At 39.2% G+C, this 14692-nt stretch overlaps 3 protein-coding genes across 3 annotated transcripts; 1 reads left to right on the forward strand and 2 right to left on the reverse strand.

The window, feature by feature from the left end:
- The first annotated feature begins 683 nt into the window (after positions 1–683).
- LOC123500450 (putative nuclease HARBI1) lies at positions 684–3761 on the forward strand. Its single transcript, XM_045249166.1, has 2 exons — positions 684–940; positions 2304–3761. Exon 2 carries the CDS (start codon positions 2564–2566, stop codon positions 3206–3208), a length of 645 nt encoding a protein of 214 aa, XP_045105101.1. The 5' UTR covers positions 684–940; positions 2304–2563; the 3' UTR covers positions 3209–3761.
- Positions 3762–4385: 624 nt separating this feature from the next.
- Positions 4386–7506, reverse strand: LOC123500452. The gene is made up of 6 exons (XM_045249170.1): positions 7385–7506; positions 7124–7276; positions 6335–6521; positions 5529–5664; positions 4772–4934; positions 4386–4603 (listed from the first exon to the last, which is right to left on the reverse strand). The coding sequence occupies exons 1-6, from the start codon at positions 7476–7478 to the stop codon at positions 4386–4388; spliced, it is 951 nt and encodes a 316-aa protein (XP_045105105.1). The 5' UTR covers positions 7479–7506.
- Positions 7507–7613: 107 nt separating this feature from the next.
- LOC123500453 lies at positions 7614–12946 on the reverse strand. Its single transcript, XM_045249171.1, has 2 exons — positions 12868–12946; positions 7614–9562 (listed from the first exon to the last, which is right to left on the reverse strand). The coding sequence occupies exons 1-2, from the start codon at positions 12944–12946 to the stop codon at positions 7614–7616; spliced, it is 2028 nt and encodes a 675-aa protein (XP_045105106.1).
- Positions 12947–14692: the final 1746 nt, after the last annotated feature.

Below are 14692 nucleotides of genomic sequence, written 5' to 3' on the forward strand. Positions count from 1 at the left end.
TATCAATATTTGTCATTATATTTCGGTGGTGTTACGTTGTCATTTTGTTGAACGGAGTCTGGTAATTATATGTGTATGGTAATATATTTGGTGGTACGTCATGTGGTTGCTTGCATTCATGTACCAAGTAAAGGTCATCCTTATATACGGGTAGCTGGGAAAAGGGGTAATATTGTACGTACTACGTATGAGATTTACGGAGAAATAAAGCACCGGGTTCAGATGTTGTAATACGTTATGAAGATATAGTGGATGATGTTTGAAGTGAAATCCGTTTTGATGCGAGAATATCTACGAGATTAATGCAATTCTTAAGGATGTTTGTAAGAGAAATTGTAATAATTGCAGTGGAGAAGGCAACAGAAAGAGTTGTGATTGTTACTTGTCGGCGCCGTATCGAACACCTTATGTATAGATATTAGTTTTGTTAATTAAAGATAGAAAAAACCTTTGACTATTTATAGCCAGTAGCTAGACAATTTGTGCAACGTCGTGCAACAGCTCGGATCACGACATATATATATATATATATATATATATATATATATATATATATATATATATATATATATATATATATATATAATTTTATTCCTATTTCTTTACATATTCACTTATTACCAAATTTTTACACTCCCATTACCAGATTGCCAAAACACAGTAATTCATTACCAAACTCGTTTTTTATTACCAGATTGTGGTAAATCTGGTAATGAAAACTGCCAGTTGGCAACCCTGCTGTGGGATGCTGCTACCTGTATCTTGTGCTCTGATTGGCTCCTGTCTGGCCGCCATCTTGATATTTTCCCGGGCTCTTCGGTGATTCATTACGGCACCTTGCCCTTGTCTCCAGGTCAAGGACTATGCAGAGACGATAGTGCCTCTTTACTCCGGGGAAGACTTCAAGAAACACTTTCGTATGCAAAGGGAAACTGTTGAAGTAAGTAGTGAAGGACATGGATAACTTGGTTAATTGATTTGTGGAAAGGGTGAGGCAGTGATGGACGGCAACTTTGAAGGAAAACAGAGGTCGTGTTTTGGGCATAAACAATCCTATATATTGCATAAACTAAGAAATCTATTAGTATAGATGTGATCTTTTCATCATAAGAAACCAGAAATAGTAGATCCTAAATACTATTTCCAAGCCTTGCCATCATTAACAACTGCCTCCCCCTACAATGCATAGAGAGAAATTGGCTGGGCCCACACAAATTGCAGTTCCAGGCGATACACTATTGGTGTTTTTTAATATTATGAGTGTTTACATATTATTATTAACACTTCTAAACTCATTAGCCATTTGGAAATAATTTCGAAAATGGACTCCACACCAACCTCTCTGACTTAACCTAACATAGTTCAAGAAATAATTTTCAGCTTGACAAAGTCATAAATATTACTAATAATGAGATGTTAGTAACCATGATAATAAAAAAAACATACATAGTGTATTGGCAGAAACTGCAATAAAACCCTGGGGCCCCCCTGCCTTCACTAGAGTTCCTTTATAAAACAATGAGTATTACACAAAATTATTAACTAATTATGTGTGAGGCTCTATCTGTCAGTGCTTTGCTTTATGTAAAAAGATGCTGGATTGTCAGTGGTCATTGCAAGAATGCCCAGTAGCTTCCTTGAATTATGCACATAATGTTATGCTAGCACACCATTGTCTGTATGCCACCATTTTTGCCTATGAAGATTATTAACCTTACCTAACCCAAAGCATTTCATATTTAAAACTTAGACTAGCCTATTATAGACAAAACTGGCTTTACTTCAAAGTTAAATTTTTCTACCTTCCTTATCAATCACAAGACTCAGAGTGATGGGCATCGCATGTAAGCATTTATTCGCATCAGGATGCATTTCACTGAAATATTACACATTTTTTAATTAGGTTCATAATATGTACTAATCAATATATGCTTGCTATGCATCACAAATCACTACTTTTCACATTGCCAATATCACAAAGTAAGATTTGATTTGTGAAAAAAATATAAAAAAAAAAAAATCAACTATTCTTCAAAGGTATCAGAGCTCTCATGCACAGGGTCATAGTGAAGAATAACTAGGTCAAAAACGTATTTTCATATGTACTAGCAGTACTTAGAAATGTTGTCCCTGGCAATGTGCCTGATAACATCTAATAGGTATTTTCATGTCCACATGACTCTTGAATTCTTGAACTAAATGGTGGTAAAGCATTTGGTGTGTTATCGGCCATGTTCCATTTGAACACAGACATATTTTCTGGAATTATAGATTAAAGATTAACTGCAATTTTAACTCGACAGGAAGTCTGCCGTCTGCTTGCCCCACACCTGCCTGCCAAGATCATTCCTGTATCCAAAAGGTGTTGGTTACGCTGTGGCTGCTGGGGAACATTGAGTCATTCCGCGGGGTTGCTGATCGGTTTGACCTTGGCAAATCGTCTCTTCACCGTGTTCTTTTCCAAGTCTGCAATGCACTGAAAGCCATAAGAGGTACTCTCATTGCATGGCCAACACGAGATCAGCTTCCACAACTGGCTGATGACTTTTTTAGAAGAACAAATATGCCTGGAGTAATAGGAGCCATTGATGGGACTCACATCCCTATCCCAGGGCCGTCACATGAAAGACAGGCATACATAAATAGGAAAGGTTTTCCTAGCATTCAGTTGCAAGCTGTTTGTGATGCCAAACTTAGGTTCATTAACATTCTGACAGGTTGGCCTGGTTCTGTACATGATGCCAGAGTGTTTAGAAATAGCCCACTTTACACTCTGTTGGAAAATGGTAATCTTCCTGAAGATTATCATCTATTAGGAGATTCAGCCTATACTCTGCAGCCTTACATGCTAGTTCCATATAGAGACAATGGACACTTGCTTCCGTGGCAGGTTAATTTTAATCATATCCACTCCACTTCAAGGGTTGTCATCGAGAGGGCATTTGGGCTTCTGAAATCAAAATTTAGGCGGCTACAGAAGTTAGAGATGATTGATGTAGAAAGAATCCCTTTAGTAATATCTGGTGCCTGTGTGATGCATAATATAATTTTAATGAAGGAAAACTTAAACCTAGATTTAGAGATTCAGCAGGACTTAGAAGTAATTGGACATGATGGTGGAGTTGATAATGTTGCAGCACGAGAAGCACGTGCTGCGGCAGTTCAGAAAAGGGATGAGATAGCCACTGGCTTGGCCATGCACATGTAAATAGATAATTTGTAATCATGTTAAGTCAAAGTACAAGTTTAAATTACTTACCCTTATTGTAAAATATTTTCATTTAACCCGTTCTGCACGGACAAAGAAGAGCGGATTTTCAGTTTGATAGTTTAAGGAATAGGGCAAGCTTGAAATACCTTTGACAAATAGCTTAAAATACATTCTTTTCATAGACCAGTAAGCTTAATATATCCTTTCATTTGTCCCAGCAAGCTTAAAATACTCATGTTCTGCCTCAAGTCATGCCGTGCTGAGAGGGTTTAAGTTAATATTTAGTAAAATATTTAAATTTCTGTTAAAATCATGTATGAAACAGTAGTTGGGTTTGAATAAATGCCCCACAAACTACCTCCACCGTGGCAGAATGCGGCGCCTCAACCCGCATGACCACTAAGGATACTTTTCACTCAGAAATAATTAGAGTACAGTGGGATTATAGTAAGACAGATGTATGAAAGTATAAATATATATTAATACAAGTACAAAACAATGATAACTTATACAAAAAAGTTTCTTTATAAAAATACAAAACATAAAAAAACCTTTTCATTACCTGCCCAGTTTATCACAGTGGAATCAACATACTAATACACACAATGACTACAAGTATTAGTTTTCATTACCTGCCCAGTTTATCACAGTGGAATCAACTTAATAATACACACAATGAATAGAATGAACAATGAGATTGACAGGCTGCAAGAGCCTGCCCCCCACCCAAAAAAAAAAAAAAAAAAAAAAGGCTGCAAGAGGCCACAAAAAAAAAAATACATAAAAATAAATAAATAAATAAAAAAGGCTGCAAGAGGCCACAAAAAAAATACATAAATAAAAAAAAAGGCTGCAAGAGGCCACTAAAAAAAATAAAAAATAAAAATAAATAAATAAAAAAAAATATTTCTTGTGAAGGTGTTTAATAATTTCAGATTGGTTGTTGAGTACGTGTTGTAAAAGTATCATGAATTGTCTTTGTGTTTCCTGTTGTTGTTCGTGTTGTTGTGCTTGGAGGTGTAATTGTTCTTGGTGGTGTTGTTGTTGTTGTAGTATTTGTTGTGTAAAGGTCTGTAGTGTGTCAGTCCGCTCTCTTGCAGCCTGCCTCAGCCTCTCCATCTCTTCATTTACTACCTTGGAGATTGCTCCCTCAGACCTCTTCCTCTTCCCCTCTCTAATGGATGAATGAGGTGGCACCATAAAGGGTGTTGAAAAAGGGGAAGGTGATTGAGTGGTAGGGGGAAGTGATTGAGAGGTTGAAGGGATTGGAAGGAAGGAAGAAGTTGGCTGTGAAGCAGGAGAGATAGGCTGTGAAACAGGAGAGAATGGCTGTGAAGCAGGAGAAATTGATTGTGAAGCAGGAGAAGGTGTCTGTGAAGCAGGGGAGGGAACCTGTAAAGCAGGAGAGGGAGGCTGTGGGAGAAAAGGAGACAGTGAAGCAGAGGAGGAGTGCTGTGAAATATGAGAAATAGGTGGATGAAAGGCAGAGGAGGGTGATTGTGTAAAATGAGGCAAATGGAATGACGACCATGAAAAGGAAAGGGGAGAGGAACAGGTAACTGCCAGTGGTGTGGCCATCATGCTTCCAGTAGCTGGAGATGATGAAGGGCGTTTTGCTGAGACACCACTGGCAGCTGGTGAGCAAGAGACAGTTGGTTGGAGAGGGCAGGGGAGGCTGGAAGTGTTGGATGGTGTGGGGCAGTGGTTGATTCTGTTGCCGGTACTGTGAAATAAAAATGCATTAAAGTTTAACTCACAAAAATATTGCAGGAAAAAAGGATTGAAAAGAAAGTGGTTATACTAAATGAGATGTTGCTGAGCCACTATTTGATAGAGAAATATATGAACTAGAGCAGTGCAATGTGCAATTACCCTGTGCTTTCCATAATGACTGCAAGGCTCAACAAATAGCACATGAAAAAGCAGCTTTTGGAATTTTTTTCCCTCTCTCCAGTGAACGGATACAGTACATGATAAAAATGAGGATGTCTGATTTTAACTTACACAAGACTAGGTACTACTCGTGGACAGACATGTAAAGAGAAAAGAAATCAAAGAATAACACTTGTGAAGAAAACAAACAATGGTACTGCAAAAACATTGCAGTCAACTTATGAAATCCTTTCACATATCGTCACTTGTCTTTCATTTATGTGCAACAACACTACCTCTTTAATGTTCCTCCAATTTATTATATATTACCTTATTATTAAGCAAGACTTGTTGTATGGTTTTGTAATCTATTTCTACGAAATTGTCTTCCAAATTACTGATCTTCAACTCAAACAATTTTTTTTTTTTTTTTTTTTTAATGTACCTTGAAGAGAAGACTCCAGTGAAAGGGCTGCACTGATGGGTCTCCTGCCATGAAGCTATCCATGACATCATAGAATGGCCATTGTTCATCAGTGCCTCGCCCACTCAACTTGCTGTTGTCTTTGATGATCTTGTACCTGAAAAATGAAATCAGTAAAATGAGGAAAAATTGAAGCATTCAATATGAGCACATATTTACATTTTTGGGGGCGGGGGAGTGGCAGGCAAAATATGAGTAAAGTAATGTGTGGGGCATCATGGATGAGGAGATAAGAAAATGTGTGAGTAGGGAATTTACAGGTCAGGGCTGGTGTACACAAAGCAAAAGTTGGTTTCTAAGCGCTGCAGCCCACTAATAGATGTACACAGTAACTTTTAAGCCACTAAAGCAGTGTTTCTTAACCTGGGGTGCAAAAGGGCTGCTGAAATAAATTTAAGGGGGTGTTGGGGAAGGTCACATAAGTGGCAGTAAAAGGTAAAAGGAATACGTCTGGACAAACGTATTTTTATCACATATTTGGAAATACAATATGGGTAAACTTTAATCTGATTTTATTGTTTGTTGTACCTTAATGATTAAAGAAACACTTGATTTGTACGAGCGTTCCACACTTTAATATTAAATCAGCATCATAAGCTTTGTATATTACTAATGTGCACGTTCGGTTGTGTGCTAATGTCTGTCACCAGACGGCAAGACGCCCTGCTCCCTCAGTACAGGGTGCTGAACTGCTTAGGCCTGACCAAAAGGGGTGCTGAGATCATAAGAGGTTAAGAAACATTGTGCTAAAGTAAATTTTCACCTACCTTTGCTTTAGGGAGCGCATTTTCTTATCGCAGTGTTCTCCATTCACTGGATAGCCTTCTTGGCGCATCGTCAGAGCCACGTCCCTCCACACCTCCACCTTCCTTCTAGTCCCCTTTGCAAATTCTTGCTTGAAATCTCCCACTGTGGCAATGAGGAGGAGGACAGCATTTATAGGCCAGAAGAAACCTGTAAAACAAATCCATAAGTTAGACAGATGAAAGGGGCATTTCATTCTAAATGGCACTGAAAGCTGTCTAGGTACAATTCAGAGGAAAAATGCATTTTTGGCACAAAACAAATAGTATTAAGGTCACTAGTCTAACCTAACTTTGGCTATGAACCTATGTGTGCCTAACTCCTAACTGCTTTGGCAGTGCAGCTGCAGCATGGAATGCATAACTGAGAACAACAAAGACTGTCCTCAATGGAGTGTTTTATTTTTAATACTATACTCATACATAAACTTCACCATATCTAGTGTATGGGAAATATGTAAACTTTCAGGCTTTATACTCTATTGAAAAGAGTAAGTATACATAAGCTCACTAGAGAAGTAGAACAACTTTCAATGACACGTTCACCTTTAAGTACCCTAGCACTCCCTTAAGGTTACATTTATTCAAAACACATAAAAATTACTGAAAATACCTGCCTTACAATACTCCCCTGTGCACTCTTAAACAAATTACCAATTAAAAATACACAAAGGCTGGAGAAAAGGAGAACGTAGGTGGTGTACCAATGACGCACTAAGTTGTATCATGGCCAGAGTGAGTTAAAACACATACCTTTACCTCCCATGGTGGCAGGGCCCGGGCCTGTTCCCTCAGCCACAGGTGCTGTTCCTGCAGCCATAGGTGCTGGAGGGGCTGTTCCTGCAGCCACAGGTGCTGGAGGGGCCTCTGTAGCAGCAGCCACCATGGCGGTAGGTGCCCGAGCGTCTGTGGGAAGAAATGCGACACATATAACACCGTCTTTTATTGCTATAAATACTAATATTTTGGTCATATTGCCTTATTCCAATATTCTACAAGGGATAACAGACTTACCGCATTGTTTTTGATGTTCTGTGACATCAAGTAAGCTATCAAAGTAGCGTTGGCAGCCCCCACACTGAAAGCATGGTGGTGAAGAGGCAGCCATCTTTGCGGTCAGTGCTGCCACTCTTGATTTTATAAAAAACCAAGAATCATCGGTAAAATACTCCAAGATGAACTAAAAAAAAACCCAAGATGGCCGTTTATATATTAAAACTCAAAATACAAACTCTTTCTTACCTTAATATGCATACACCTGAAGTGGGGGTTCCTCATCACTGTCGTCATCATCAGGGTCAGGTGAATGCAGAGTTGCCATTTCCACTTTTGAGCACATATCCTTGTAGCGCTGATGGCATTTTCCAGTTTTCAAGTCGCTAAGCAGTACTTTTGATGGCTTCCAGTCATAACAAGATACCCCCTGTCTAGCGATGGCCTGTTTCGCAAGCATTCTGTTTGCCACAGTGTTGGATAAGAGGCTATTTGACTGCTTCGTCTTTATTAAGTTGATTTTAGAAAACATTCGTTCGACTGAAGCAGATGAATGTGGTAGCGCCAAGAGATCTCTCATGAATACAGCAAGAATAGGAAATTTTGTTTTATTGTTCGCATCCTTTACTTGGAGTAGCTCTTGCCAGAAAGAAGTTGGTAACTGGTTCAAGCTTTGGAGGCTACCCTTGAACCACAACAGAGACTCCCATTCATCTTGTAAATCATCCAAGTTTGCCTCATTCACGAGTGTAGGGAAGTGAACAGCTAATTTTGCGATAAATTTCGGTTTTCGTTGTGGAGATAATGCAACTTTTGGGTCAATGATATGAAGCTGGGCCAGGACACCATTTTCGTCCAAAGGAAATCTCTTTCTTATTTGAGCACATAGTTCCACTAGAAATCCCCGACAGTCAGCAAGAAACTTTCTCTTTGATTCACCAAGCGGTTCTTTCAGTAGCAAAGCACTGCATCTTCCGCCAACATTTACGTCATCTACACCAAGGTACAGTGAGGAGTTGTGAGGATTAATGTCTGATAGTTTTCGTGATTCAAGCACCTCATTTTTAAGAAACATACTTAGGATGTTTCGATACTCGTCAGAGATTGAGGAGTACAGGCTGCTGAGCCTGAAGGACTCAGCCTGAAACTCTTTGTTCATTCTATCCACTTTTCCTAGGATATAATTCAGGAACAAAAGCATGTGTTTAGTGCCCTTCCTTGACATTGTCTTATAAATTTGAGATGCTCCATCTTCATCTGAAGCAGACTCTGTCTGAAAGAACAGCAGGAGGGCATCCCACTGCTCCAAAACTCTGGATATCACTTGACCTCGAGATAACCAGCGGGTCTGCGAGAGTTTAATCATCTTGTGTTTGGGGCTATGCACGACTTCTTGAATCAGTCTGAACTGATGTTGTCGCTTGCTACTTCGAGAAAAGTAGCAGCAAACGTTCTTCAAAAATGATTCAAGGTAGGAAGGCAAGTGGATACATGCATGGCTAGCACAAAGGGCGAAAGAATGGCATACGCAACCAAGGATATATACAGAGGGTACGTCTTCCTTCAAGCGTGCCTGGAATCCATTGTGAACACCCATCATTGCCGAGCAATTGTCACTTGCGAAGCCAATGATATTTGTAAGTGGAATATTTTTACTTTGGAATAGTTCTTTCACAACCTTGTACAGACCCTCTGCACTTGCATCTTCCACTTCTATTATGTCCAATAGGGCGTCTGTCACCTGACATTTCTTCTTATCGTAGAACCGTACCATTACTGCAAGAATCTGCGTCACCGATACATCAGTGCTCTCATCGATCATAAGGGAAAACTTGTTCTCTCTACAGATTTCCACTATTTCTTGGCGTTCTTCCCAAGCTAGTCCATATTGCATCACATATGAAGCTTTTGTTTTCTTCATTGTCATTTTCTTAACTGTATCACATTCAGGAAACATTTTTTTCATCACTTCAATTAGATGATCCGCCTGCGAAAAAGGCATGCCGTGTTCTGCCATGAACGCTGATAACAGCAGCTCAGCATTGTGCACTTTATCTTGTGGATCTTCCACTTGCTTCCTTGTGAAACATTTAATACTCAGACTTTTTTTCTTTGCTTCAAAGTTTTTCATATGTTTAGATGTTTCCTTATGTGCCATTAATCCTGACTTGTTGCAATTTTTCAGCTTGCTATCACATACTGTGCAATATACAACAAATCGGTCATCAGGATCAGATTTTATCCAGTCTTTTAACTCAGGGTCATTTAACCACTGACTTTTAAAAGCTTGATTATACCAAACTTTTGGTCTCTTCTTAGGTGGTGTTTTTCACCACTCTCTGAGTCACTCATTTTCAAGTCTTTAACACTTTCACTACTTTAAGACGAGTTGTACTGGCACATTGAACACTGAAAAGTATCAAATACGTTATTAAAATTCAAGCGGCAGTATTTCGTTATCTTTTTTTTTTCCACAATTATTTTTATATTGAATATCAGACAGACTAGTTTATTATTTCCTCTTAATCACTGAACTTTCTAAATGCCCCTAAACAAGCTTCATATTTTAAAATCAGATTTCCATCCAACTGATACAACACTCACCAAACACTGAGAAGGATGTGGGGCATTTCTAGTCACTCTGACTTACTCAATAAACTCGTTAATTTACCTTTAAAAACACTACACAACCTCAAATTCGATGGCGCACGGAGCACTAACAAGCAACAAACACACACGCGTAGGTAAACACATAATCAGTCTCCCAACACCCATCTTTCTTCACCCATCCAGACTCATGTCCTTCCCTACACACACACACACACACACACACACACACACACACACACACACACACACACACACACACACACACACACTTGCTTCCCCACTCATCCCTACACATGCACACTCACATTATATTCTCCCAACCCCTTAAAAAAATAAATAAACATATGCACACGCCTATGGTTACTTTTGTTCCTGGTAAGCACAAGCAGGTATTTTACTGTCCTCAGAGCAAACTGTCTGCATAATCTGATCCTTCACCGTAATTATAAAACAAAGGTGGTTTCACTTTATCAGTTTCACGACACTCACGTAACAAGAAGCCTATGGTTACTTTTGTTCCTGGTAAGCACAAGCAGGTATTTTACTGTCCTCAGAGCAAACTGTCTGCATAATCTGATCCTTCACCGTAATTATAAAACAAAGGTGGTTTCACTTTATCAGTTTCACGACACTCACGCAACAAGAAGCCTATGGTTACTTTTGTTCCTGGTAAGCACAAGCAGGTATTTTACTGTCCTCAGAGCAAACTGTCTGCATAATCTGATCCTTCACCGTAATTATAAAACAAACGTGGTTTCACTTTATCAGTTTCACGACACTCACGCTACAAGAACCTCAAGGTAATCCGTTAGCACACCACCCACACCAGACTGACAGACACTGACGAACCAGTCGACGCAGACAATGCGGCGCCTGTATTCTGACGAGAATGGTACGTGTAGTATATGACAAAGCAATGTTTCGCGCCCGTATTCTGACAAGTATGGTTCGTGTAAAACAAGAAGGCCAAAACGCTGCGCACTGTTATTCTGACGAGTTACACATGAGTTACGTGAGTAACGTGACGATGAACGAGATAAATACATAAAAGAACAGGAACGGCAAATCAGTTGGGAAAATTTGTCTAACATAATATTCGAACAATCGTACGGAAACAGTTTAGTCAGGTCTGACTCCGTTTGGCTCAGCAGAGGTGTCCGAATCTCAAACCCAACGACTTCAGTCGACAATATAGTACATTTATAATTTACACTGACGAAAATATGTAATGTTATTTACATAAATATTGTTTTTTTCCTATTATTATCACTATGTATACGTATTTTATTTCATTAAATATCTGATACTGGAGGAAATGGGGAAAAATACATGAATTTCATTGCCATGACCAAAAAACCAAGATTTCCTGAATTTAACTGAAAAAAATCCAAGACTCCAAGCTTGGAGCAGAAAAACCAAGATCTAGTAGAAAAATCCAAGGAGTGGCAGCACTGTTTGCGGTTTGTTGATAAACAAAGGTTGCCAGACACCGCCAAGCATTCACCTCCGAGGAGCGCAAGGTCCCGCACGCTTCCGCAAGGCGAACGGTATGCTGGTCCCCCCCGATTCGGGGGAAGTATGCCATACTGTACGCCATACGGTCCCCAACGGAACGCGGCCCCAGATTGGCTATCACAGCCGCGGATGCTTTAAATGTGTTTGTAGCCTAGTACCATATGTTTTTCCTGTGTGTAGGCCTGCTTTTTTTATTATATTACCCTTGCAGCCTCATAAGCTCAATTATTTGATGCATTTTCTTTAATTTGCTAGTGCTACAGTGTTATTTACAAGTGCAACAGTGTTTTATTTTTTTAGTGCATTGTTTATTTTATTTACTGTCTCCTTCAGTGACCTTGAAATTTTTCAGTTTCTTGTTTGTTTCTTGCTTTCTTCTATTGCTTTCTGCTTATACTTCATTGTTTTCTTTGCATTTTCTATCTGCCCATGATGTTGGCTAGTTATTTTATTTTCAGTATTATTTTTCTAACACTACCTAAAATTATTTTCATGTTGATTTTTTTCCCCTGTTGATTTTTTTTTCCCTGTTGATTTTTTTTTCATGTTTATGTGTGATTTTCATTATATTTTTGTACGTTCATGCCTGGATTTTCACCGCAGACTGAGACTACCACTGCATCTGATTATGAAATGTCTGTCTGATGTGTTTTCATTGCTGCTGATACTCCAGCCAGTGTATGGTGTATGGTAATGTATGTCATTGTGTTCCATTGAATACTTATTGAGTGTTTTTCAGTATAACCACTCTAGTGAGTTATTTTTGAGTATCTCATGCTTGATTTGCATCTTGTCCCAAGTGTTATATTTATTTTTATAATTTATAATTTTTTTTTTATTCAGTATTGAAATCACTGCATGAAGTTTTCTCAGCAGTACTTCCGTGTACTTTTGATACCAATTGCAATGCCTGGTGTATTATGAAAAACTAATATTTTTGCCTGTCCTAGCTTGACTGTGCTGTGCTCTGTACTCCATTTTTGCTACGCGATGTACTGCTTAAGTGTGTGTTTTTGAGTGAGCCCTGGACGTAGTTACTTCCATTTTGCTTCAGAGTGTAACTATAACACCTTACTTTATTGTTGTTTTTACTTATTTTATTTTTTATGTTGCTACGCTGTGGTAAACTTTATTCTTGCACCATGTCTCTTACAACTATTTATAGACCACAACGTCCAGAGCCTCTTTCGGAATTTCTTTTAGATTTTGAAGATTTTTCTGATTCTCTTAAATGTCCAACATTCTATTTTTATTATCGGTGATTTTAATATACATGTTGATCATTGTGGTGGGAGTGGTGTCTCCCGCTTTACTGATATCCTTTCGTCTTCATCTCTTATACAACATGTTAACTTTGCTACTCACAGTTTGGGTCATACTCTTGATCTCGTTATCTCTCGTCTCAAGGATTCTGTCGCAGTTAACAAAGTATTTCCTGGTGAGTTCATCTCTGACCATTGTGCTGTACATTGTTCACTTTCTTTAATAAAGCCCTCCGCACCACGAAAAATGGTGACTTTTCGGCGGATCTCTGACACTGATGTCGCGCAATTCCGTCTGGACGTAGTTTCGTCCCCGCTTTGTCATGAAATGTCGGTTGACAATACTGTTGAGAGCATGGTCGACCAATATAACTCTGTTGGATATTCATGCCCCTCTGAGTACGCGTAGCGTTTATGTTAGGCCTAGTCATCCTTGGCATAACAATGATATCACCGTAGCTAAGCGTGTGAAGAGAGCTCACGAGAGGCGGTGGGTGAAAAACAGACGCCCTGATCATTACATAGCTTTTAAAGCTTGTCGTAATAAATATAATGTCCAGTTAAAGAGATGCAGAACTTCTTACTTTAAACACAAGATAACTGCTTGTCAACGTGATAGCAGAGAGTTGTTTAAGATTTACAACAGCATCGCTGAGATTGGTAAAACACGAATACTTCCAGAACACAGTAGTACTCAACAAATCGTAGATGATTTCGCCAATTTCTTTCATGACAATGTGCAAAACATTCGTGAGTAAGTGGATAGCTATAACTGTGCTCTTCATTGCGATCCTCAGCGTCACTGCACCTCTCTGTTTCAATTTAAACCTGTGTCTGAACTTACTGTTTGTAACATTATCAAGGGGCTCCCTAATAAGTCGTACACCTTAGACCCTATGGGCCTATACCAATCTCTTTACTAAAGCTATGTGTGACTGAGCTAGCACCTTTTATTACAAATTTTATTAATCTATCATTAAGTACGGGCGACCTCTGCAACTTTCACAAGACTGGTACTATCACTCCCGTCCTTAAAAAAGTCTCCCTCGATCCAACTCTCAATAATTATAGACCTATTTCTAGCCTGCCTACCCTAAGCAAGATAATTGAGAAGATCGTATCACTGCAGCTATCTTCTTACATTTATGCTAACGATTTTGCAGACCCTCGCCAATCTGCCTATCGTCCAAATTACTCTACTGAAGTTGCTCTTTGTCGCCTGATAAATGATGTCCTACTGGAGGCAGCTAAGGGTAATGTTACTGCTCTCTTACTCCTGGATCTCTCTGCTGCCTTTGATACTGTTGACCAAAGCATTTTACTTACACGATTAAAGAATTACTTTGGTATTCATGGCACACCTCTAAAATGGTTTAAAAGCTATTTTTTTGGACGTAACCAGTATGTATGTGCTGGCAATGTTAAGTCTGCCCCATTCCCTCTTTTATATGGTGTGCCACAGGGTTCTGTCTTTGGCCCCCTATTGTTTTGCATATATACCCGTCCTCTGGCTGAGGTAATTTTTTCTACTGGTCTCGGTCACATCTGCTATGCTGATGACCTACAGGTGACCCTTTCGTTTCCACCAAGTGAGCAGGATGATGCACTTAACTTACTAAAAACTGGTTTGGAGAAAATTAATGAGTGGATGCAAGCCAACAAACTTAAACTTAATATAGGCAAGACCGAACTTATGTTTATGGGAAGTGATAACCAGCGAGGTCGTCTCACTTGCCGGGACCTGAGGTTCTAGGGTGGTGTGTTGGCAGAGAGCAGCTCCGTACGTAGCCTTGGAGTCGAATTGAATCGGGAAGTCACAATTTCTAGTTATATTGCTATCATAAAGAGAGAGTTGAATATGAAAGTACATAATCTTTACAAAATTCGTGGCTGCCTAAATGAGTTTGCTGCTAAGGCCATTGTTCAAGCTGTAGTTGTATCA

This window comes from Portunus trituberculatus, unplaced genomic scaffold (assembly GCF_017591435.1).
Source record: "Portunus trituberculatus isolate SZX2019 unplaced genomic scaffold, ASM1759143v1 PGA_scaffold_273__1_contigs__length_138927, whole genome shotgun sequence".
NCBI classification, from domain to species: domain Eukaryota; kingdom Metazoa; phylum Arthropoda; class Malacostraca; order Decapoda; family Portunidae; genus Portunus; species Portunus trituberculatus.

Coding starts and splice junctions, on each gene's coding strand:
- LOC123500453 (XM_045249171.1), bottom strand. CDS start 12,946: ATGGTCAGAGATGAACTCACCAGGAAATACTTTGTTAACTGCGACAGA. Junction 9,563..12,867: donor GAGAGATAACGAGATCAAGA/GTATGACCCAAA, acceptor TATATTGCACAG/TATGTGATAGCAAGCTGAAA.
- LOC123500452 (XM_045249170.1), bottom strand. CDS start 7,478: ATGGCTGCCTCTTCACCACCATGCTTTCAGTGTGGGGGCTGCCAACGC. Junction 5,665..6,334: donor ATGCGCTCCCTAAAGCAAAG/GTAGGTGAAAAT, acceptor TTCATTTTTCAG/GTACAAGATCATCAAAGACA. Junction 4,935..5,528: donor ACTGGAGTCTTCTCTTCAAG/GTACATTAAAAA, acceptor TTTATTTCACAG/TACCGGCAACAGAATCAACC.
- LOC123500450 (XM_045249166.1), top strand. CDS start 2,564: ATGCCTGGAGTAATAGGAGCCATTGATGGGACTCACATCCCTATCCCA.